The following is a 24,716-nucleotide window of genomic DNA, read 5'->3' as shown; positions in this document are numbered from 1 at the left end:
CTACCAAAGTCTAAACTCAGCTAAGCTAAGAGCTAACTAGAAGAAAAGGAATTTTAGAAATCAACAATTCTCAATTTCATTCACATATTCCATCTCTCTAATTTACACATGAGTAACACTATTTATAGTGTTTACAACAAGGGCGCACAAGAATATTGGGCGACGGCGACCCATGCTTCAAATCCCTTTGGCGACGCACTCAAGTGCTCACTTGAAACCATGTCCACCCTTGGTGCTTCAGTGCTGCCTGGCACACATGTGCTGCTTGCGCACATGCGGGCAGCAAGTGTGTTTGGCAATGCCTTCATACGGCTGCATGGGCGTTGTCACAGAGCCCTTGAGGGTACACATATCAAACAATAAGTTGACTGTTGTTTTGTCAAAGATAGAAGGCACCAAAAACCACACCGTGTAAAAGAGACCGTTTGGTAGGTAGGTATAACAGTCAAATTTTTCTGGAACGGATATTAGATAATTAATAGAAACAGTAAAAGCAGAAACCAATGTGGTTTTCAAAATCTACTACTGGTCCTTTCTTTTTATGATGACGAAGCAAGGAAAACCCAAAAAATGGAGCACCACAATCACCCTGCCCACCTCTATGAGCTATGGACACACCCGTACACCAGTGGGGGATTATCCCAGCGCCTTCATCCCATCACCCTCACAACAACAACTCCTGCAAAGGTTAAAAATCTGCTAAAAAAATGTAGAGAAAATAACAAGAAAAAAGAGAGAAAGATTTGAGATTATATGAGATGGTTGCACCAGCAAAACTGTGTTACCACTTTAATTAAGTTTTTTATAGGGAAGCTATTGGGTTAACATCTGTCTTATTCAGGAGCCTGACAAACAAGCTGGGCCGCTCGTAGCCCTTGTAAAGAACTCATAAAATAGGCTCAACAAGTTGAATACTTGACTAAGCTTGACTGGTAAAAGCTCGTTAGCTAGTAGAAAATCTATTTTACACATGCTGCATTTTTTCTATAAAACAAGTCGGCTCAAACTTGTCTTGTTTAACTCATTATGAGCTTAAATTGGGCTTGGCTCGTTGCAAGAATGAGCCAAGCTTGGTGATAGTGCGACCTAAACATGCAACTATCTCATTTGCCCCTGAAATCCAATTTAAGTTTAAAAAAAACAAGAAAAGAGCACTGCACGAGTGCATTTTCGTAATTTGCTGGGCGCTTAAATTAGAAATTTAAGGAGTTCTCCGTTATTTTATAAATAAGTTTGGAGGTTACCGTAATTCCCTCAATTTCCTGAAAATCCTTTATCTAAAAGCCTGAGCAGGTGCTCAGTAGAGTGTTTGCAGTGTCCTCGACCTCAGAGAAAAAAATAACCAGAGAGAGAGAGAGAGAGAGAGAGAGAGAGAGAAAGGAGAAGGAGGAGTCGCGGGTGACTTTCTGAAGGCTGGCGGATGTAACTCGTTCGCGGAATATATTTGGAGAAGAGCCTTTTGAGTCCGACTGTCTTCCCCGGAAGCCCTAGAGCTTCTGTTCCGAGGAATTCTTTCCTTTCTGGACGGGGAACACTTTTGTCCGGACGGAAGTTCTCGGTAAAGATCGTCGCTGTTTAACTCGGAATACAGGCGCGGCGTTCTGAACGATTCGGTTTATGTGGTTCTGTGTCGGCACTTACCCTTCTTGAAGGTATCGAGGGAGCAAATGCGGGTTTTAGTCTGAAGAACTTCGCGATCGGCGGCGATCTTCGTTGCTTAGTTCGGTAGTGGAAGCGGAAGACCGACTCATTTTGGGAGATTCGGAGCGTTTGTATGGTTTCCTGTTGAGATTTTGCTTTTTCTTAAGTAGTATTTGCTTGAAACCGAGTTCTACATTAAGAGATCGTCGCTATCAGCTGAGGTTTTCGTTTCACTGAAATGGAACGGGGATGCATTTTAACTATTCGGAGGATTTCTGGTTTTCAATGGGACGGTTAAGTTTCTTTTGGAGTTCGTTGCTCGGATCAGATTGCGCCATAGCTTTCTAGGCGGGAAATTGATGTTGCTTGGATCATCGTGGCTGAATCTCCTAAGGACACTTTTTCCCTTTTTCAGGTTTGTAGATTTTTGAGGGAGATTTGAGAAGATGATTCATTCAATCTCTCGGAAGAGCGAGACGGCCTTGGGGCCAAAGAAGCGTAGTTTGAAAACCAGGGGACCGAATTCGCTACAGAACATGAAATCGTTGCCCGTTGATTTAAGAGTCTCTGGTCTTCCGGAACGCTCTAAGACCTCAGGGTTTGAGAGGGTTAGAAGTCCTGGAGGCGGTAGACATGGAGCAGCTGGCGGCAGAGAGATCGATTCTGAGAGTCGGGTCGTGGATAAGAGTAATGATGAGTCCCCCTACAGTAAGAAGTTTGCTGTCATTGAACGTGACGATGATGGTGAAGAACCAGGAAAGCCGCTGTATCTACCACTGAGTAACAAAAAGAGTTGGAGCGATCACAGCGTGTATGGTGCTAAGAAGGTAGTTCCTGCTGTTGATTTCTGCTTTTCTTTTCTCTTCTTTTCAAAAATTTAGTTCGTACCATAAAAACCTGAATTTCTGTATATATATTTATTTACGTTAAGTAAATACGGGAGTTTGATTTGACTGTTATCAGATACATTCTTGTATTTTGCTGGTCCACGAGCAATTAGCCTCATGTTGTAGGGGAGTGCCTTTTCTGTTTTTGACTAGTTTCAGTGATATTAGATGGACCTAACGATCAACTAGGCAAAGAATAGTCATTCAAGAACAAAGTAGTATGCCTGAACCTAGCCGAAATTGGCTAGGACAAACATAGCCTATTAGGCCTGCCCAGCCTATTTGCAATTGTAGGTTTCAATGATTGACAAAAGTTTTCTATTAACTTGGACTCGTGCAGTGCAAACTCCCCACTTAGTTTATGACTTATATTATTATCGTGGAGTAGCAAAATTTTCATGCCATGACGTTTATAAAATACCGTTGTCGTCAACCATATGAAAAAAATAGAATGCTTGTGTTAGTTCAAGAATGTTGTTAAGGACTATCTTCACAAAAAATAGGCTGGCAGTAATTGCCAAAGTGCTGACTATCTATAAGAATTTTGGTGCAACGTGAATGTATATGAAGTGAAGGTTTTGAACAATGTTAACACTATTCCAGATATAAAAAAGAAAGACTGCAGAACAGAGTATCTGTAATTCATCACTTGATGGCAAAGGTATTGTGATGCTTTAATGTTCGTGTATACGTGTCATTATATGTACAACTTGTCCATTGTGTCTTTTAGTTTCCATTTTGATTGGTATTATGAGATTAGTTTCTCAGATTAAATGAGTATAAAATGAAAACTTACCTATTACAAGATATTTTCAAAGAGTTGGCTTGTCAGAGTCATTGTATTTCTGCTAATTGATCAAATTTGGCTTGAGCAAATTGGATTCTCAAGTTTAAAAAGTCCTTGACCATATAAACAGAAAATAAAAAATAATGGTTCATTTCCAATATGTATGCTCAGTTATTGTTCGACATTGTGGGTTGTTTTCACGTGAATTAATGAAGTGTTTTTTTTTTTTCAGGCTTTTGTCTTTCTTAATTGTCCTTAGGGCCAGTTTGTTTCATAGACGGTGTTTTTAGTATGAAAGGCACTCACATCGAAACATTGCTGCCAGCATGGCAAAGTCATTGGAACACCTTCTCCAAGGGGAAAGGTGTGAGTGATCTTTCATATCTAGCCACTATGTGCATGGGAAACATCTGGGGCCCACACTGCTAGCATGTACAATCCCATAGGTATTTCTTTCGCCCAAGGTGGAAACACCTTCCAGCCTGGAAAATTCATACAAAAAGTTTCAGGAAGTGAGATCATGATTCCCTATTTTGAGTTTGTGATTGGTTGTGCATGTACTATCACAATTTTATATGATATAACCCCTTGTGTTTGGAAAGGGGTGCATCATACTGTACTATGCCATACCATAGGATACAACCTATGTCACATAGGTGCAGGTGCGGCGATGCGGCACTTTAAAAAAACTTGGGCGCGGGAGGGTATATATATATATATATATAATTTTTAACAGTTAACAACAGTAACACTAATTTTTAACAGTATTTTTTTAAAGTCCAGATTTGGACATTTATGACCCTGGGTGCGTTGGCTTGACTGCACCTGGTGCCGCACCCGCACCCGACTCACGTAGCGTCTACTCGGGTGCGGCACCCTGCTGGCCGAATCCAACGCGACTCGGGTGCGGCACCCTGCTGGCCAAATCCAACGCGACTCGGGTGCGGCACCCTGCTGTCCGAATCCCTGTGACATAGGATACAACTGCTTTTAGTTTTTCTTTTATTAGAAAATTTCCAGATAAGACCTCTAATTCCCTTTTTTCAACTTTAACAAGATCTTTTTTGAGTACGACTTTATTGGGGTTTAATTAACTAATCATAAGCCAAAAATAAGAACAAAAAAAGGAACTGTCTTCTTAGTGTGTTTTCTAGAAAAAGTGATTAATATGGGGCATTGAATTTTCCTTTTTTTTTTGGGTGGTTGACACTTTATTAAATGGTGTCAGTTGTATTTTGTTTAATAATTTTTCATTTTTAAATTGTTTTTTCTTTGACATTTCTAAATACATGTTATAACGCACTTTACAGGATTACAATTATGTTTGTTTTTATTGTTTCTTATGTGTTATTTGCTAATAGTGATGCATTAGTTATTTTATTTATTCCATAATTAGGTTTACTTGATGATTCTAATTTTATTGCCCAAATGTGTTTTCCTGTTTGTTTTCCCTTCTTTGTGGCATCTTTTTTAAAAAGTGTACTATATTTTGTGAACTTTAACTTTCGATTTCCAAGTTTTGATTTGACTTGCTTTTTCAAGTCTTGGTATGATGTGATAAGCATGTGTCTTAAGCCCTTCTGTATGACTTATGATACATTGCATTGTCGAAACCTCTTCTAGCATGTCATATGTGAATTGGATACTTAAGAATTTTGTCAAACTCTGATTCAGTTTAGTGAAAACTACACAACTATTGATTGCTATACCTACATGTTGAAGTTTAATGTTTCAGAAGCTTCGCTTTTGGGTCCAACTCCCAAATGGGCAATGGGAACTAGGAAGACTACAGTCGAGTTCTGATGAAGAATCATATCTCATATTGCCAGAAGGGAAAGTGAGCTTTATGATCTCTGTCTTATGATGTTTTTTTCAGAATTTAGTTACTAAGGAATGGTTACGTGTGTCTTATTCTTCATCTTTATATCAGGTTTTAAGGGTGCCATCTGAAAGTCTGTTGCCTGCAAATCCTGACATTCTTGATGCTGTAGATGACCTTATGCAGCTCAGTTATTTAAATGAACCATCAGTACTTCACAATCTGCATTGTAGATACTCAGGGGATATGATCTATGTGAGTCTAGGCTTGTTTATTTTTCCCTTATTGTGTCATTCATTGTTTAGGATTGCAGTTTCTTTCGTACAATGCACTAACTTATACTAATGCAGACTAAAGCAGGCCCAGTGCTGGTTGCTATAAATCCATTTAAAGCGGTGCCTTTTTATGGAAATGATCATGTTGAAGCTTATAGGAGGAAACTTGTTGATAGGCCTCATGTATATGCAATTTCTGATACAGCTATTCGTGAAATGATACGAGGTAACCATGCAGTTGATCAAGCCAATCTACTGCAACAGTTTCAGTTGTGAAGTCTTCCATTTAGTTTTTTCCCCCAGTCTTCTAATTATGATGTGTGTCTTATCGTTTTTGCAGATGAAGTTAATCAGTCTATAATTATAAGGTTAGCTACTGTATTTCGAATTTGTTTTCAATAAACAGTAGAGTCGTCAACAGTTTTTTGGTTGAACCAAGTCAAGGCTGGTGTACTATTTGTCGAAGTGACCTTCAAATGCTTTTACAATATGCTTGATTTTTGTAGATCATTCTTTTGTAGACATGTGAAACTGATATGTTGTTCATCTTCAGTGGTGAAAGTGGAGCTGGGAAAACTGAAACTGCAAAAATAGCAATGCAATATTTGGCTGCTCTTGGAGGTGGCAGTGGAATAGAATATGAGATTTTGCAGACGAATCCAATACTGGAAGCCTTCGGCAATGCAAAAACTTTGAGAAATGACAATTCAAGTCGTTTTGTAAGTCCACTGATAGGTCTTTGCAAATTTTAGTGTCAAATAAGTGGCCAGTAGTTTGTTTTTGATAAATTTTGAAGTCAGTTCTTACGTAGTTGTGATGTATATTGTTGCCTCTTATTTGGATAAGAATCATATTATGTATAGTCATTCCTTGTTAAACCATATTTTTTTGCTTGATTTCAGGGAAAACTTATTGAAATTCATTTTAATACCACTGGAAAAATTTCTGGCGCCAAGATTCAGACCTGTAAGGTCTCCATCCTTAAATATTCCACAATGTCTCTCTGGGTTCTTATTAACAATGATGTTCTTGAATGGACACTTATTAGTTTTATCTATATTTTGCATATATTGACTTCCTTTCCATGAATGGAAAGTTCTGCTGGAAAAGGTACTTCAACTTCCATCTTAACATGGAGCTTTTCTGGTATTTCAGTCTTAATTATTTCTAAATTGGCCATTTTTTTTGAGCAGTCAAGAGTGGTCCAGTGTGCAGAAGGAGAGCGATCATATCATATATTTTATCAGCTTTGTGCTGGAGCAAGTCATGTTCTTAGAGGTCTGTCTTTTCTATATAGCTTTTTACATGTGACTATATTTGGTAGTAAATCTGCCAACATCTCGTGTCCTTAATGTTGGATAAGCCTATAATTTATTCAATCCCAACATACATGGGCCACATTTTGATTAACTTTGTTGATCATGATTGCTGATACATGACAACGAACATCACTTTGATGTTGGAAAATAGGAATTTGATTAATTTGAAACTTTTATCTTCTAGTGCAGGCACTAAGTTGTACTTGTACCGAATCAGTGTATTTCACTAAAGAATGTATGTCTCCTATGAACAATTAATAGCTGTTTGCCAACACTTGGAGCCCAATCTAGTTTTTTGCACTTCCAATACGTGAAGCTATCTATCCCATAGTCGATGCAGGCCACACTCATTGGGTGGTTTCTGTGAGGGCAGATTACTGATCCTGATCCAAGAACTGTTTCAGCATATTTGGTGAAGTCTTACCCTGGTGAAAGTCTTACCCAATCAGCATGTTTTCAGTGTCCTACAATGGCTGTCTCGCTAACAGAAAAAAGTATCTTATTTGATTTTTCAGCATGCAACTTGCAAGAGCCTGTGATAGCACTCTCAAGATCTGGCCAATGCAGAGTTTCATCTACTGGCACTAATTACGTTTTGCATGAATTAATGACCTTTAGACTGTACTTGGAGCCATCGTGATCATTTTACCATATGAATGATGCAAAATAATGTACTCTAACTTCCTGGGCCAGCCTTAGATGTTGAGAGGGAATTGTCTTGAGCCATATGGGATTCAAGTAGGCAATTTTTACTTAGTATCCTCAGAGCGGCTTCTCCTCTCTGTCCCTAAGGGCTGGTAAATGAAACGAGCAGCTCATGGCTCCACTCTGTTTGGCTTTATGAACTAGTTCATGTAGCTGGCCAGCTGAGCTATGAGGATCTCGTTTGGCCTAAACGAGTCGAGCACAAACAGAGGGTGTTAGGCTCAGCTCAGCTCAGCTCAGCTCAAGTAAGTTCATGTAGATAAATTATGTAACTTTCAAGTGCCATGTATGTCATAAAAGGTAGTGTGGTATAGCTGGTTAGAGTAGGTGGCTCTCAACTTGGAGGTTTAGGGTTCAAACCTCACTAGTTTCATTCTTTAAAACCCATGGAAATCTATGTAAATCTTTTTAGACAAGCCAACTCATGTTTGGCTTATTCAGATCGGAGATGAACTGAGCTCGAGCTCGGTTTGGCTAACATGATAGCCTGCTTGAGCTCGAGCCTGGTCCAATGGTGAACAAGCTGAGCCCGAATACTTTGTGTTTGGTTTGTTCGGCTCGTTTACCAGCTCTCCTGCCAGCTCTCCTCCACTCAAAGGCAGGGTGGGAGTAGGGGAATATGAAAAAATAAAAGCATGAGAGTGTTAAAGCATCCAACAATATGACTTAACATTCATTGCTTGTTGGGATTACAATTTTTTTTTACAATGTTACTATTAATGCCTTGAAGAAATTCAAACGTCACAAACACTCTGAATCAGTTATCAATGAAATTGCTCACCATGGGCTTGCTCACATGGTTAGAAGTGATGTGCAATTGTCTGTGTTCTCTTGGGAATCCCATGATCAACTCCGGATGCGCAATAATTCAGTGAAGCCAAAGGTAGCACCTATGTTGCCAACCTTTCATTGTTTGTCAGGAAAAGGCACTGTGGGACGAATCATATATGTGGTTGGCATAATAGTAATGGTTGATCAAGAAACTGAGAGATTAAAGAAGCAACCTCAAATAAGAATCTGATATCTATGTAACACGGACTCTTCTAACCGGGCACCGTACCCGCATCGCACCCACACCCACACCCGCACCCATGTGGGTGCGACACTTGGACATGGCTTCCTTTGTGTCAGGTGAAATCAACCACACTGAAGTCCATTTCTGTCTAAAAGTAGATTCAGTTAACCCTAACCAAGTCCAGTTTTATCTATATTATATATAAATACATAAATGCACACACACATAGTGTTAACTTAAAACTGTTAAAAACTATAAATATATACCCTCCCCGCACCCCCGCACCCCCGCACCCAAGTTTTTTTAAAGTGCCGCATCGTCGCATCCACACCGGCACCTATATGACGTCACATCCACACTGGCACCTATATGACATAGTCTGGTATCAATAATTCGGGACTTCCATGGTATTCTAGTGTCATGTTTCTCCCATTGTCACAACAAAACATACTGATGGGTTGTAGAAGGGCGTCTTGTCCGGCATCATAAAGTGATCAACAGCTATTACTTTGCCTGTTGCTTGTGAGTTTCATAAAAGACTAGTTCTTATCTATAGTCTTGCTAATGTGCACATTTACGCCTGTGCCTATGATTAATTAGTCTGTAACAGATTGTAGTTTACATAATGTTCTTTTATTTCATTTAATGGAATGAGAAGATTTCTGTGTTCCAAGGTTCTCAGTTTGCAAAAGCAGATTAATCCTTGATGGCTTAAGTCTTTTGTTACTAAAATGGTAGCGTGTTCCATGTGCCTTGTGTTGCCCACTGCCTAGCTGATCCTTTCACCTTTTTGTAACAGAGGAACTGAATTTGAGGAATGCTAGTGAATATAATTATCTGAAGCAGAGCAAATGCTTCACAATCGATGGAGTGGATGATTCTGAGAGGTTTCGTCAGGTGAAGGTAAATTTCGTAAGGCTTATAAGCATTTATGCACATTAAAAATGTTCATTTACTAATATAATTCAGTATATTGGCTAGAACTGACAATCAGTTCATCAAATGTATTACCAGGATGCATTGGATGTTGTCCATGTCAGTAAAGAGGATCAATACAATGCATTCACTATGGTTGCTGCAGTTTTATGGCTTGGTAATATTTCTTTTAGAGTGGTCGATAACGAAAATCATGTTGAAGTTGTCGAAGATGAAGGTAAAGAGATTATTCAATGCATTGTTCCATGTTTAGTGCTCAAGTTTTTTTTTTCTTTTAAATGTTTGACAAATATATCCAATGGTCTCTGGAAATATTTTATCCTGTCCCAGAGCCTCCTTTAATTAGTTTGTTTTCTCACAGTTTGTTAGCAGAGTATAATGTGCTGCCTATGTCACAGGGACTCGCTAAACTGGGTGCCGCACCCGCGTCGACGCGATGCGATGTGGGTGTGGGTGCGGCACCTGGTGCGGTCAACCCGCACCCAGGGCTATATTTGTCCAAAAATGCACTCGATCAACTTTGACCGAGTCCGTTTTGGACTGTTAAAAAATTGTGACCTTTTTTTTATGTCGGTGAAACAGGAAGGAAGAAGAAAAAGGAGGAAGAAGAAGAAAAAGGAAGAGGAAGAGGAAGAAGAAGAAGAAAAAAGAAGAGAAGAAGGAAGAAGAAAAAAAAGAAAGAGGAGAAGGAAGAAGAGAGAGAGAGAGAGGGGGGGGGGGTTCGTTGCCCCACCTTTTTATTAAAAAAGGTGGGACTTGATCTAAACCCAAAATGAGAGAGAGACATGGTTTCATACCCCACCTTTTTTATTAAAAAAGGTGGGTCTGGATCAAGTGTAGATCTTAATATAGATCCACACTTGAATTAGACCCAAACTCTCTATTTCTCTCTCTCTCTCTCTCTCTCTCTATATATATATATATATATATATATATATATATATACCCTCCTGCACCCCCGCACCCAATTTTTTTTAAAGTGCCGCATCGCCGCACCCGCAACCGCACCTGCACCCATACCCATACCCTTACCCTCACCCTCACTTGTACCTTCACCCGCACCCACACCCGCACCTATGTGACATAGTGTGCTGCAAAATAGGTTAAGCTGATTGTAATTTGACCTGTTTGGATCTGTTTACTTCAAAAAAAGAAGGAATGCCATTTTCTTCCACATCCAACTAAAGCTATGTCACATGGATATGATTGTGGATACGGGGATACAACCATTTTTATGAAGTTTTCAATATGACTAGTATATAGAGAGATACAGAACACAAACCAAAATGGAGTATCCATGTGACATAGAAGAAAAGATAAAGGTTCATTTCTGATTCTCCTGTTATGAGACATTTATGCCATGTAACATGCACACAAACATGCATTGTATACTATATGTTATATGTTTTTCTTTAATCTTTTGTTCAAGTTTCAGTGAGTGTTTCTATTTGCCCCCACACACATGCACACATACACAGAGATGTATGAATACATACACATTTTGTACCATGTATGATATATTTTTGGCATTGTTTTCTTCAACTTCAATAGTGTTTCTATTGGTCACATTTCTTTAGAAACATATTCAAAATCATGTTTTCCAGTTCTTTTAAGTTCCTCTTAATGAGTTGTGTGCATAGCTGTATCTGTGTTAGTGTGATGTGTGAGCATTGCTTGTGACTCATGATCTCCATAATTTTCTTTCTTCATATTCTTTTCTTTGAACATAAATGAACTAGCACCACACAAATGCACAGAGAGATAATCCATGCCCTTCTATCAACTTGTTTTATGCTACATAATTTTACCTGTATTCATGTGATAGATTTAGTGAATGCACCATTTGATCTCATGATGTCCATATTTTTGTTTTCTTCTCTGTGTACTCTTTTCATTCTTTATTTGGCTTTTATCTTGGTATCATGTATAATGCCTATAACATATAAGGAGGTGCATCCTGTTAAAATATGTGTACTCATACACATATATGTTGAAATATAATCCTTAAATGTACACACATATATATATATATATATATATATATATATAAAGATACGTATACATATATATATGTATACGTATCTCTATTTATATATATATAAATATATATATTTTATCTTCCTAAAATACCCTCAAGGGTATTCTTGTAATTTGTCATTTTACGCATATTCCAATTGGAATATGCATTGTAATATTTTCTTTAATTTTCTGTTTTTTATTTTTTAATTTTCGTATTCATACCACATTGGGGGCCTCCCAATAGAGACGTTGGGAGCCCCCAACGGTCACAAATGTGACCGTTGGGGGCTCTCCAACGTCTCATTTGGGAGCCCCCAAGGTGGTCCCTTTTGTGCTTATAAATAGGGGCTTGCCCCTTTGTATTCTTTACTCCTTGGAGGAGCTTATGCTCCATTGTATAGGGTTTTTACCCTCTTCTTCCTTTTTCTTCAATAATATTCAACTTATGACTTTAAGTCATATTTACCCCTTTTTATGGGTTTATGTATTAGCACATGATGTGCTTGTGTTGTTCCCTTGAGTGCGTATATTCGCACTTCATATGCATGTGTATGGGTTCATTATTGAACCTAAAGTATTCAAAGCCACTTTCTAACGTGGTATCAGAGCAAGGTCACGATGGGATTGTCTCTTGGTGCAACGGAAAGCGTGGTGCTCAAGAAATGGTGAAGTATTCATTGTTCCTCTTTTTTTCTAGAAGCTTTCGGTATGTATCTCTTTTCTTAGCATATTATGCATTATGAAACTATTTTTTGCATATGTAGTGTTTATAATAGTTGAATCACTTCTTTTCACATTTCGCATGTTCAAAAATTTTAAAATATCTCCTTTTAAATTTAGTAAACTTGTTTGCTATTTAAATATACAATTCTTGTTTAGATGTTTATCGATTACTCATCACATATAAATAGTAATTTATGTTTTTTAAAATTGTCTTCAATTATGTGGGATTTATGATGTTTACATAAGTATTTCATGATTGACCTATAAATTAACTTTTAAAAATTATATATGATTTCTTGATTAATGTTTTTTGTTTAAAAACTCTTTTCTCTCATATAAAGTCTAATTTGTTTTGAGTTTCTCTCTTGTTTATGGATTTTAGTGCATTCTTTTTGAAAATCTTGATATAATTCTTGTATAAGAATCCCTCACATCTAAATCTTTGTTATGAATCCTAAGTAGTTCTTGTTAATGATAACTATTTATGAGAACTCCTAAAGATGTTTCAATGTTTTTGGTTTATTTAAAGGATTTTTGAAAAATTGTTTGTGCTAAATAGGTTGTTCGAACCATTGTAAAAGATCTTTTAAAAGAATTTCCCACACGAATGCATAGTGTATCTATTGCATCCTTTGGTATAAAAGATTTCATTTATTTTTTATTTTTCTTCTAATAATGCAACTTTATAAACGTATTTGTTTGTATTTTTCACATAAGGTTTCAAAACCTCTTGATTGTATCTCTAAGGATGCCTACATTGGCCATAATATGGTACTCTTTGTCTTAAATTGCATTTATCAAGCATATAATTGCATAATTAAAGCTTGGGTCTCAAGCATTTGCTTCCATTTTATGAAATACATGCATTATTGCATGTTTATTATTGATACGCTTTTTGCGTATTTTGTTCAAGTGTTGTGAGAGTGCTTTCGTGCACTTCTTTTATAAAGTATTTATGCTTGTATGCGTATTGTCTATTCATGGACATTTTTACATGGTACTATCTTTTCAATAAAGAGATGTTTTTATTTCTTTAGGGCTTGTGTTTGTTTTTTAATGGACTTGTAAGATTGTTTCTTTTATCATTCCGCAATATCTTGGTACATGTCCTAAATTTGCACATTTAAGATTATTGCCATTTTACATCTTGGTATACGTATAATTGCAAATTATAAAGGCTTGATTTGTTTCTTGGATTATTTCTTTCTCACAATGACATAGCTTAAATATTTCATGTTGTGTTTATTAAAGTCTTTTTTTTATATAATGATCATGATTGAACATAATTTCGTATATATGCAACATTATTGTTATATGACATATTGTTGTGATTAATTATGTTGGACTTTTGAATCAGCCCTCTTTGTAAAATCACATATTTGGAAAATGTTTTCCCTAAGAGTTCATTGTCTTTTATGGCATTTTATCTTCTATCCATCACATGTTATATGATGCATCAATCATTTTTTATGGCCTTATTATTATATTAGAGATGGTTGTTGAGGTGAGTTATGGGCACCTTGTGTTATGTCATTTTAGATTGTCCACTTGCCATATTATAGATGGTGATTGAGGTGAGTTATGGGCACCTTGGGACTCTAGAATGATTTGGTATATGATCTCTAATTATGAGTGTGTTACTCGTTTGTTTTTGGCCATTGATTTTATGGATGCTCTTATTTATATATAAATGCGATGGATATATGATATTTAAAACCTTAAATGTTTTAAGGTATATTAAAATCAAGGTTTTGGGGATTATTACCCAACCTTTTATTGTTTATGAATCTTATGAGTGCATTTGCACATTTGTGTTTTGTGCTTTTGTGCACAAGTATTCTTGGTGTGTGTATATTCACACATTTATTCCAAAATATTGTTATTATGGGTATTCTTTTTGAAGAATATTGTTCTATTGATTCAAGGTTTTATTTATATGTTTGTCATTACAAGTTTTATTGCCTCAAAAGTCTTCTCCTTTTATAACTTTTATCTAAGTGTTATCATATGTAGACAAGAATTTTATTATACCTTTGTGTGTTGGTAGCCCTTTATTGGCTTTGTTTCTCTTGGTCTAGTAGTTGAACACACTTGTCTTGAGTGTTATCATATGTAGACAAGGCACGTTGATTCACACCATGGTGTGTGATCTTTAGTCCATGTTGGCATTTGTGTCATTGTTCTAGTCGCTGAGATGTATGCCCATGGTTGGCTTATTTCACTTAATTCAAGTGCCATTTTATGTAGACAAGAGATGTATTGTGTTTTTAGCCCATGGTTGGCTTGATACTCTTGTTCTAGTAGCTGAACATACTTGGTCTTGAGTGTATTTTTACGTAGACAAGAGATGCTTTTGGTCCATGTTGGCGTGTATTCTCTTGTTCTTATCGTTGATACACTCATTTCAAGTATTATTACATGTAGACAAGAGGTTCTTTTGCACACCTTTGTGTGTGTTATTTGGCTTTTAATGACATTATATTTATATTTTTGATTTAGTAGCTTATACACTTGATTTATGGGTTTTGGAGGACTAATGAGGTAGTTGCTTGTAGTAGATGAACTACTATTGAAAATTGTAAAAATTTCATTTATAACTTGTGTTTTTAAGTAAATCATATCCATGATATGTTTTTAAATCAAATTGATATTGTAGCATTTAATCTATATATTAAGTGCTTACAGTTTTTCGACAACTTTTTGATATGCAAAATGAGTCTTTTGTCTCAAAATATATTCATTTTTGAATCTAGGGTGAATGTTTTAATATTCTTAGTCAAATCATGCTTCTTATTTATGACATTTGTTTGACATAGATCTTCTCCCTAAAGATGTGAAAAACTCTATTCTGCGTGTTAAATATACTTTTATAAAGCCTCTCTTAGTGAAGATCATATTCGTCATGCCTTTGGACATTTGTATCCGTGTTCTTTTAAAAAAACCTTTTGAACTCTTGTGTTCATTTTGACTAAAGTATGTTTGGAGCATGTTCATTAATGATTTCTTTAAGTGTTAATTCATTTTATGATAGTAAATGCATATGCTCATTATGGCCTTTTAGGCCCTCATTCAATAAAGCATATGTAGCTTATGCCTCTTCGTAGGCTTTATTGTGGTATCCCTTAGTGGACCATTTTGTTATTCCCCATTATGGGGTTGTGTTTGTCCAATGTTGGACCTTATGAATGCATTATGCATTCTTGCAATTCGTTTCCGCTCACTCTTTGACATGATATTTGTTTTTTGAATCTTTGGTTTTCTAAATTTTCTTTTCATACTAAAGTAACTATCGTAGTATGCATAAATTTTGCACCTTGTTAGGAATGTTCCATTTGAGTAAAGTGCAAAGATATTTTTTACTTGTTCTTTGTTGTTATTTCACAGGATCTTGGAGATAGGACAAAGAGAAGTGCCCTGGATGGTTCGGGAAATGTGTTCACCATTAGAAGACGATTGGAGGAAGGCATTTTCAAGTTTCAATTGCATCCTTGCCGAAGCCTCTTGGAGTCTTCCCTTTTTTTTTCAATCTTTTCGTTTCCCCGCAAAGATTGAGGGGGGTGTTAAAATATGTGTACTCATACACATATATGTTGAAATATAATCCTTAAATGTACATATATATATTTATATATATATATATATTTATATATATATATATATTTATATATATATATATATATATATATAAAGATACGTATACATATATATATATGTATACGTATCTCTATTTATATATATATATATATATTTTATCTTCCTAAAATACCCTCAAGGGTATTCTTGTAATTTGTCATTTTACGTATATTCCAATTAGAATATGCATTATAATATTTTCTTTAATTTTCTGTTTTTTATTTTTTAATTTTCGTATTCGTACCACATTGGGGGCCTCCCAATAGAGACGTTGGGAGCCCCCAACCTGGTCCCTTTTGTGCTTATAAATAAGGGCTTGCCCCTTTGTATTCTTTACTCCTTGGAGGAGCTTATGCTCCATTGTATAGGGTTTTTACCTTCTTCTTCCTTTTTCTTGAATAATATTCAACTTATGACTTTAAGTCATATTTACCCCTTTTTATGGGTTTATGTATTAGCACATGATGTGCTTGTGTTGTTCCCTTGAGTGCGTATATTCGCACTTCATATGCATGTGTATGGGTTCATTATTGAACCTAAAGTATTCAAAGCCACTTTCTAACAGGGTATATCCATAAATTGATTCATTAGTTGCTATTTGCCCTTTACTCTTAATATTATGTTCCTTTATTCTTTTCCATAAAATGCTACAAAGGCTAGTCAATATTGATACATATATGGAGAGTTAGATGATTGAAAGTGATGTTAAGTGACTTTTGAAACATGTGGGCCGCCTACTTAGAATTTAGAACATAGGCCTAAATGAACTGTAGAAGTGATAGGGTCTATTAACATGAAATGGAAGAGGTGCACTTGGAGTCATTGTTGTCAAAGGATGAAGTTTTTATTCCAGAACCATGTTTTTGACTGAATAAGCTTGCCTTTTCCTTCTTCCTTTTTGTTTGTGTTATGAATATCTGATAATTTTTTTTTGTATGTTTCCTGGAATGGAAGCTAACCTGATCTATTAATGATCAAATGCTTCTTAACTTGTTATGATTTTCTTTGAACAGGAGTGTGCAATGCTGCTAAGTTGATAGGGTGTAGCACTTTGGATCTCATGTCAGTCTTATCAACTCGTAAAATGCGTGTTGGAACTGAGAATATTATTCAAAAACTAACATTGCCCCAGGTGAGAATATTACTCAATCCTATCTTTAGTTATTTCCCTTTCCCACTTCATCTGAGATGGTGTTGTCTAATGCTGTTTTTTTTGACAAGGCCACTGATACAAGAGATGCATTAGCAAAGTCAATCTATGCCAGTTTGTTTGACTGGCTGGTAGAACAGATCAACCTGTCACTAGAAGTGGGCAAACGGAGGACTGGAAGATCCATCAATATTCTTGATATCTATGGGTTTGAATCTTTTCATGTATGTGGGCTTGATGCATTGAGTTATAACAGATCTTTTAGCTGACATACAACTGGAAATATTAATAACAGATGTCTTTCACTTGTAGAAAAATAGTTTTGAACAGTTCTGCATAAATTATGCAAATGAGAGGTTGCAGCAGCACTTCAATCGGCATTTATTTAAATTGGAACAGGAGGTAACTATTTAGGCCATTTCTTATGTGGTTATCTTTATTGTTAGGTCAGTTTTTAACTCTGAATCTTGTTTTTCCAAAGTGGTTTGGATGTAAACACATTTGAGAATTATGTAACAAATTTTGCCTAGTTTGTATTCTAATGAGGATTTTTTTGGCAGTTGTATCAACTTTCATTTCAATAAGAGAATTCCTGAAATTTATTGAAAGTCCTGACCACATGATCTTTACCATTTCATCTAGTTGACTGATATGGAAATCTTCAAGCATTTTGATTAAAAAAAGCAAGCAGCAATATCACTTAGTAGGGTGGTCAGCAATATGTGAATAGTGACTGGAAAAATGAAATCATGGAATTGGTGATGATATGTCTCACCAGTCCAAAGGCCGATTTAGCTAGGTTAGATTTGAAATAATGGCAAACACCATTAGGTAATTATGGTATTTGAGTACAATTCACTGTTCAACTGAATATAAAGTTTGTTTTCCTTAGAATGCCTTGTGTATGTTTATGTTTAGACCAGTGTTGTTAAAAGCATGCCTTGAGTCGCAAAAGGCGCGCCTCAAGGCACCAGCCTAAGGCATGAAGAAGAAGATATGTTATATATTTAATTCATTATATAAATCTGTGTATTTGTGTCGGAAACAGATATACGTTAGGACATTATATTTTGCTGTTAATCCTGTTATGCTATGTAGTTTTTTTCAAAGCTATATAATTTGTTTCTAAGAAGAAGAAGAAGAAGAAGAAGAAGAAGAAGAAGAAGAAGAAGAAGAAGAAGAAGAAGAAGAAGAAGAAGATATGTTATATATTTAATTCATTATATAAATCTGTGTGTATTTGTGTGGAAAACAGATATACGGTAGGACATTATATTTTGCTGTTAATCCTGTTATGCTATGTAGTTTTTTTAATAGCTATATAATTTGTTTCTAAGTTATATAATTAGTTTCTCAGTTATATAATCAGTTTTTAGTTACTTTTGCATGTTAATCTCATATTTTTTAGTATTTATTTTAGATTTTCTATTTCTTATTGGTTGTTGCTTCATCAATAAAGCATTTTTTATTTATTTGTATTTTTAGATATTTTTTTATAGCTTTTTTTAAGTTGTCAATTTTTTTTTTTGAGGCTTACGCGTCGCCTCAGTTTTTGGTGGAGCGCCTCGCTACGCCTTAACACTTTTCACAACATTGGTTTAGACAGTGTTTTTGACATCTAGAAAATCTGATGGAAACTGCGGAATTAATTCTGGTTGTGGTTACAAGTGGTAACACACATGAAGAGAAGTGAGAGATATAAGACTATATGACCTGACAGAGAGAAATATTAGCATCATGTATAACTGTGCGGAATAGTGCTTGATCATATTCTCCTTTATTGCTTTTCCACTGACAGGAAAATGACTTGTCTTCTTCAAATCTTCTTGCAAATGCTTTTGCATGCTTAACACTCCCAATTATCACTTATGTTGTTGCAGGAATATATTCAAGATGGAATTGACTGGTCGAAGGTTGACTTTGAAGATAACCAAGGTTGCTTAAATCTCTTTGAGAAGGTATCTATATAGATGGTTTATAAAGGCTTTCTCTTTTTTGAAACACGGATGGTTTATAAGTTTGATGCTTGACATCTATTGTTCACTTAAATAATGTGCTAGATGCTTCTAACTTACAACTGTACACTCTCTATGGCCATGCATAATTATCAAGTTATGTTGAGGCATTATTTGGTGTAGGTTTTTTTTTTTTTGGGGGGGGGGGGGGGGTGTGCGGCGCAACATGGGAGGAAGCTTCTGCCACATATATGGATGGATACTTGCATGCCAATACCTTGTTTCTCTCTTTATTGTCATTGCCATTCTTAGTTTTTTAGTATTAACCTGTTGCCATATGAAACCTAGTTGTTATTCCTTGAGAAGAAAACAAGTGTTTGTTCCCTGCATTTTGTAGCCTTAAGCTCTTTGCTATCTGTGGAGAGATAGCGAGTAAAGGTTAAGGTGAGGTTCCCTTTTTCTGGATAAGCATTGAGCTCCCCATGATGTCACTAATTAAATGTTCTTGCTTTGTTAAACATTTTCTTGGGGTCAAGCATTGTATTGTCTGTATACAGTATAGCTGACTGAAAAAGCAATCCATCGAAGCATTGTATTGTCTGTATACAGTATACCTGACTGCAAAAGCAATCCATCGCTTGTGATTCCTTTCATTACCATTTTTGCATACATGAGCTGATCTCTTGTATCTGATGCATATTCTGTGAAGCTGTTGCATATTGTATTACATATTTTTTTGTTCGACTAGTTTGAATGCCTCTGTTGTACTATTCTTAGGATGTGTCCGCATCATGTGCAGAAACACTGTGCTTCTGTGCAAGCCCCACATTGTTCAGGGCCCGCCTTGGAGGGTGCAAGTGTCATGAAAAAATAGGATCTATTTATTTTGAGGAAAGTCGCTCTTACCATCATTTCCACCTCCTTTTTTCTCTCTGTTTCAGCAGGAAAATAGTCCAACGAGGTCTTACAGGACTATTATCATGCAGTGGTGTCACCTTCAAAGGGCTTTCTACATGGCACATATCACCTCCTTAGGGCCTTATTAGGAATATTTGCCTGATGTTGTACTATGTTTACTTGAATGTAGCTTATGACAAAAGTTTGGTTCACCACTGATGTTTTACTTGTCATTTTTGCAGAGGCCTTTAGGATTGTTGTCTTTGTTGGATGAAGAGTCCACTTTTCCAAATGGTACAGATTTAACATTTGCCAACAAGCTTAAGCAGCATCTGAGTTCTAATTCTTGTTTCAGAGGAGAAAGAGGCGAGGCTTTCAGTGTCTGCCACTATGCAGGAGAGGTTGCTACAAGTGTCTTTGTTTAAAACTATTTTATTCCCATTGGATTTTTCACATTGTTTCACAATTATTTGCTTTCATCAGGTTTTGTATGACACATGCGGGTTTCTTGAGAAAAACAGGGACTTAGTGCACAATGATTTGGTTCAACTTCTTTCATCGTGCATTTGCAAACTTCCTCAAATATTTGCATCTAATATGCTTTATCAATCTGAAAAGACATTGGGCTCTCAACATAGGCCTGCTGGAGTAGATTCCCAAAGGCAAAGTGTTGCAACAAAATTTAAGGTAATTTTACTTTATCTTTGTTTCCCTTCATTGGAGAAAAATATTAAAAATAAAAAATAGCTTCTTTCACTTTCAAATGTATATTGGAAAGTGATGAATACTTCCATGTTAGGATACTGGAGAATTACCTTTTGCTGTTATATTGGTGTGACAGTATGTTTATTGAGTAAATCCACAAAACTGATCTTCATAGTATGCTATTTTCATTTATCATATTTCTTCCCTGAAAGAACAGAGAAAGCTTTTCACAGAATCCCAATGGTAGCAGTACACATATCTGACATTAAACTAGATAACTATGTATCATCCAGGTAGGGTCTTGATGAACATCAACACAATGGTCAACTTGGAGAAGTCCTCTTGCTTCTGTGGACTGAGGAAATCTGATGCTGCTCCATCCATGAATGTGTTGTTATCTCTTGCATAAAGAGAACCAGTGATTTGCATCTGTCAATAGAATATTTCATTAATTTTGCACCAAAATTGCAATCCAAATGCAGTGATTCTCCGTCTGCAGGTGGTAGGACATTTATTATCCTCCAAACTAGACTTATCCACCAAGGCCAAAAAATGCTTGCAGAAATCTCAATGGGCCTTCATATAAGCAGTCAAATGGGATTGTGTGTGTGTGCGCATGTGCACATGTGTGTGCATCAGGATGATTAAAAACATGCATAAAGTAGTCAGATGGGATTGTGTGTGTGCAACCCATGTGTGTGCATCAGGATGATTAAAAACATGCATAAAGGGAGTTTGATTGTATAAAAATTTAATCTTTACTTTTTTTTTCCAAATATTGTAGGGTCAACTCTTTAAGTTGATGCAAAGGCTGGAAAATACCACCCCTCATTTCATTAGATGCATAAAGCCAAACAACATGCAACTTCCTGGCATATATGATCAGGAACTTGTCTTGCAGCAGCTGAAGTGCTGTGGAGTGCTGGAGGTTGTTCGCATATCAAGATCTGGTTATCCTACTAGGATGTCGCATGAAAAGTTTGCAAGAAGGTACCAAAGTGTGGTTTGAGTTATATCTGCTACTAAATCTTCATATCCTTCCTGCTGTCACTTAGTGTGTTGTTTCTTTTTAGGTACGGTTTTCTTCTTTTGGAGAATGTTGCATCTCAAGATCCTCTCAGTGTCTCTGTTGCTATCCTTCAGCAGTTCAATATACTGCCAGACATGTATCAAGTCGGCTACACCAAATTGTTTTTCCGAACTGGGCAGGTAAATTGTTTTTCTATTTGATTTACATTCTTTTTTCATATTTCCTTTTCTTTCCATTTCATGATTTGCTTTGGCGTCTTGCTAATGTCCAAATGCAGCCAATGTAGTCAGCATTTTTTGATTTTCGCTGATCTGTATTATGCTACTATGCTTATCCTTTTCTCTTTTTATTTTCTAATGCAATTGGAACCACATCTGATGGTTCTAGAATGTGTTATTTGCTCTGTCAAAGAGTTTTTGAATACAAGAGAAGCAACTTCATCATTTTTCAAGATTTTTATTTGCTGTTTTAAGTTTCTCACAGTCTATCTGGATAGGACCAAGATTTGAGGAACTGATTTTTCAATGAACACTTGGCTAGATTTGCTTCTATTAATAATTTAATTTTTCTTTTGTCATTTTTTGCTTGCTTGTGTTTTTGGTCATAGATAGTTTATTGGTTTTTAATTTCTGTAGATTGCTGCTCTTGAGGATACACGAAACCGTACTCTTCATGGCATACTAGGGGTGCAGAAGTGCTTTAGAGGACACCAAGCTCGTTGCTATTTCAAGGAGCTCAAGAGAGGAATTTCCATACTCCAATCATGTATGAGTTGATGTTCCTCAGGTTTATTTATGAAATATAATTTCCTTTCACGTCTGGCTATAGCAGTTGGTTTACTTTCACATGCCTATCCTTGCAGTTGTGAGGGGAGAGAGAGCAAGAAGGAAATATGCATTGTTAATTCGTAGGCAGAGAGCTGCCTGTATCATACAGCGGCAGGCAAAGTGCAAGTTTTCTAGAAAAAACTATTTGGCTATCCGTGATGCTTCAATACTGATTCAATCTGGTAAGATCTTGTATTCTGCTTATTCAGGTATGAACATTTAAACATTCCAGTCTTAACCATGATTCTATCCATTGGCAGCTATTCGTGGCTGGCTTGTGAGGAAATGCTCAAATGATGCTGATTTCCTCAAACCAACCAGGAAAATTGAAGGCACTAAGGTGAGCTTTGTTGGTCATTTCATTTATTGAATATACCATAGTGGTTGTTTCATGTCTTGAATGGATCGACCTGCGGGTTTGGTTGGAACCACATTCTTCTTGCATTGCATGCACTGAAATTTTTGTTCATTTTCTTGAAATGAAAGTCTTCTGTCTGCCCTACTTCTGAATTGTGAACATCTGGAAAGAAAACCAGAACACAATTTTCTTTTGTTTCTTATCTTTTTATCTCATACAATTTCCATGTACAGGTTATCCTGCTTATGTCATGGTATGAGTCATGAGTGTTTGGTTCGATTGACCAGCCTTTTTTTTTCCTGGTGGCTTCTCCATTCTGTTCGAACTGCGAGCATTTTCTCTCAGTTTATTAGCTGCTTTATGATCCAGCAGCACGTGCCTGTTTTTAGGTCTCGTTGAAGTTTTTTACCATCAAAACAGTAGCATTTTGCAGGAGAAACTTTAGGACTGCACAATGAACCCGATAAACCACTGAAAGGATAAATGAGCTGAGCCTGGGCATCGAGCCCATGTCTCATAAATGAGCAGAGCTTGATCAAGTAACCGAGCTTTGATTAAACCCGATAAGCCTGATTAAGCTCAGCATGTGTGTATATACTATATAGTTCCCTTTGATTGCATAAAAAGCAAAAGAAAAATTCTCACCTTAAGAGGTAGCTTGAATGTTGCGCCCTCAAAAAACATGTAACAATCATATTTTTTTCTAATAAAAAAAACCCAGCTTGGCTCAACCCGAGCTTTACTTCAGCTCACTCGGGTTTGCCCTGATCTGATGTTGAACAAGGCTGTTCAGCTCGACTCAAGCTAATGGCGACCTCATGTCCTCTCTTTTTAAGCGAGCTCAGATCAACCAGCCCAGCCCTAATAGTCTCTTGCATCAGCTGATGAATCACATGGACTTATCTGTGTGCATTGTCAACTTATGTGTACGCATATGTTAATGCGTTAAGTGGTTTCTGAAACTTTGTGCTCTTTTCAATATACTAGATTGAATCCGGGGATCAGAAGCCCGAGACTGGAAATATCTTAGTGAAACCATCAGTTCTGGCTGAACTCCAGCGAAGGGTTCTGAAAGCGGAGGCAGCTCTCAGAGAGAAAGAAGAGGAGAATGACATCCTTCTTCAAAAGCTCCATCAATACGAGACAAAATGGTCTGGATATGAAGCGAAGATGAAGTCAATGGAGGAGACATGGCAGAAGCAGATGACATCATTAAAGTCAAGTCTTGCTAATGCCAAGAAGAGCTTAGCTGTTGATGACATTGACAGAAAGTCTGATGCATCGGTTCGTGGTGAAGATGATGAGCATGATCTCAGCTGGAGTAATTCTAGTTCTGCTGAAAAGAAATGTCAGGGGAATCACAATGTTTATTTGGAGCGGGAAATGAGCACTGGTTTGAGCGTGATCAGTCGGCTAGCTAAGGAATTCGAGCAGAGAACCCAGGTTTTTGATGACGATGTGAGGTTCTTGGAGGAAGTGAAATCTGGTAAGGCCGAAGCAGATCTGAATGTTGACGACGAATTGAGAAAATTAAGGAATGATTTCAAAGTGTGGAAGAGGCAATTCAACTCGAGCATACGAAAAACCAAGGCAATTTTGCAGAAGTTAGGCGGTGAAGAAGCTAATGCGGAGAGGGCTAAGAAAAGGTGGTGGGGAAGGAGGACCAGCTCAAGGTTTCTCTAGATTCACATTTTATTAGATTTTTCTTGATTGTATCTATGTGCTTGTTAGTATTGATCGACTGAAAAGTGGCTACGTACGTGTGTGTAATCGATTGTCTAGTGATTAATTTTGATCTCAGATTTATTTGTGGCATCGTTCAGTTTCCATACTACGTTAGGGCGTTTACGGGTTTTAACGGTTGGGTGAGACATAAGATCCAGGTGTTTTGGTTCAAACCAAGCTGACTTGCAGGTTTTTCAACACAAACCTGCCGTGATGTGTTTGTAAGAACGCATTTTCGATAGGACCGCCAGCAGTGAATTTCTTAGAAAGAACTGACTTTTCGCGTAGACCATTTTTACATTTAGATACT

The 24,716-nt window shown here is 36.7% G+C and overlaps 1 protein-coding gene across 1 annotated transcript; it reads left to right on the top strand.

The window, feature by feature from the left end:
* Positions 1–1,302: 1,302 nt before the first annotated feature.
* On the top strand, positions 1,303–24,481 carry LOC149818221 (myosin-1-like). The gene is made up of 22 exons (XM_089985923.1): positions 1,303–2,468; positions 5,051–5,152; positions 5,246–5,389; positions 5,485–5,635; positions 5,750–5,777; positions 5,963–6,128; positions 6,312–6,375; positions 6,565–6,687; positions 9,248–9,351; positions 9,463–9,601; positions 16,773–16,891; positions 16,981–17,133; positions 17,222–17,311; positions 18,790–18,867; positions 20,004–20,162; positions 20,245–20,448; positions 21,251–21,456; positions 21,540–21,675; positions 22,132–22,261; positions 22,359–22,505; positions 22,584–22,663; positions 23,669–24,481. Exons 1-22 carry the CDS (start codon positions 2,088–2,090, stop codon positions 24,362–24,364), a joined length of 3,600 nt encoding a protein of 1,199 aa, XP_089842049.1. The 5' UTR covers positions 1,303–2,087; the 3' UTR covers positions 24,365–24,481.
* The last annotated feature ends 235 nt before the right edge of the window (positions 24,482–24,716 follow it).

This window comes from Nuphar pumila, chromosome 13 (assembly GCF_984573655.1).
Source record: "Nuphar pumila chromosome 13, dmNupPumi1.hap1.1, whole genome shotgun sequence".
Lineage (NCBI taxonomy): Eukaryota > Viridiplantae > Streptophyta > Magnoliopsida > Nymphaeales > Nymphaeaceae > Nuphar > Nuphar pumila.
This window is presented reverse-complemented; position numbering and strand designations above follow the sequence as displayed.

What these genes read in the sequence shown, in the direction of transcription:
- LOC149818221 (XM_089985923.1), top strand. Translation starts at nt 2,088, where the DNA reads ATGATTCATTCAATCTCTCGGAAGAGCGAGACGGCCTTGGGGCCAAAG. An exon ending in GCGTGTATGGTGCTAAGAAG is followed by an intron (nt 2,469 to 5,050) that starts GTAGTTCCTGCT and finishes TTAATGTTTCAG; the next exon opens with AAGCTTCGCTTTTGGGTCCA. An exon ending in AATTTCCATACTCCAATCAT is followed by an intron (nt 22,262 to 22,358) that starts GTATGAGTTGAT and finishes CTATCCTTGCAG; the next exon opens with TTGTGAGGGGAGAGAGAGCA.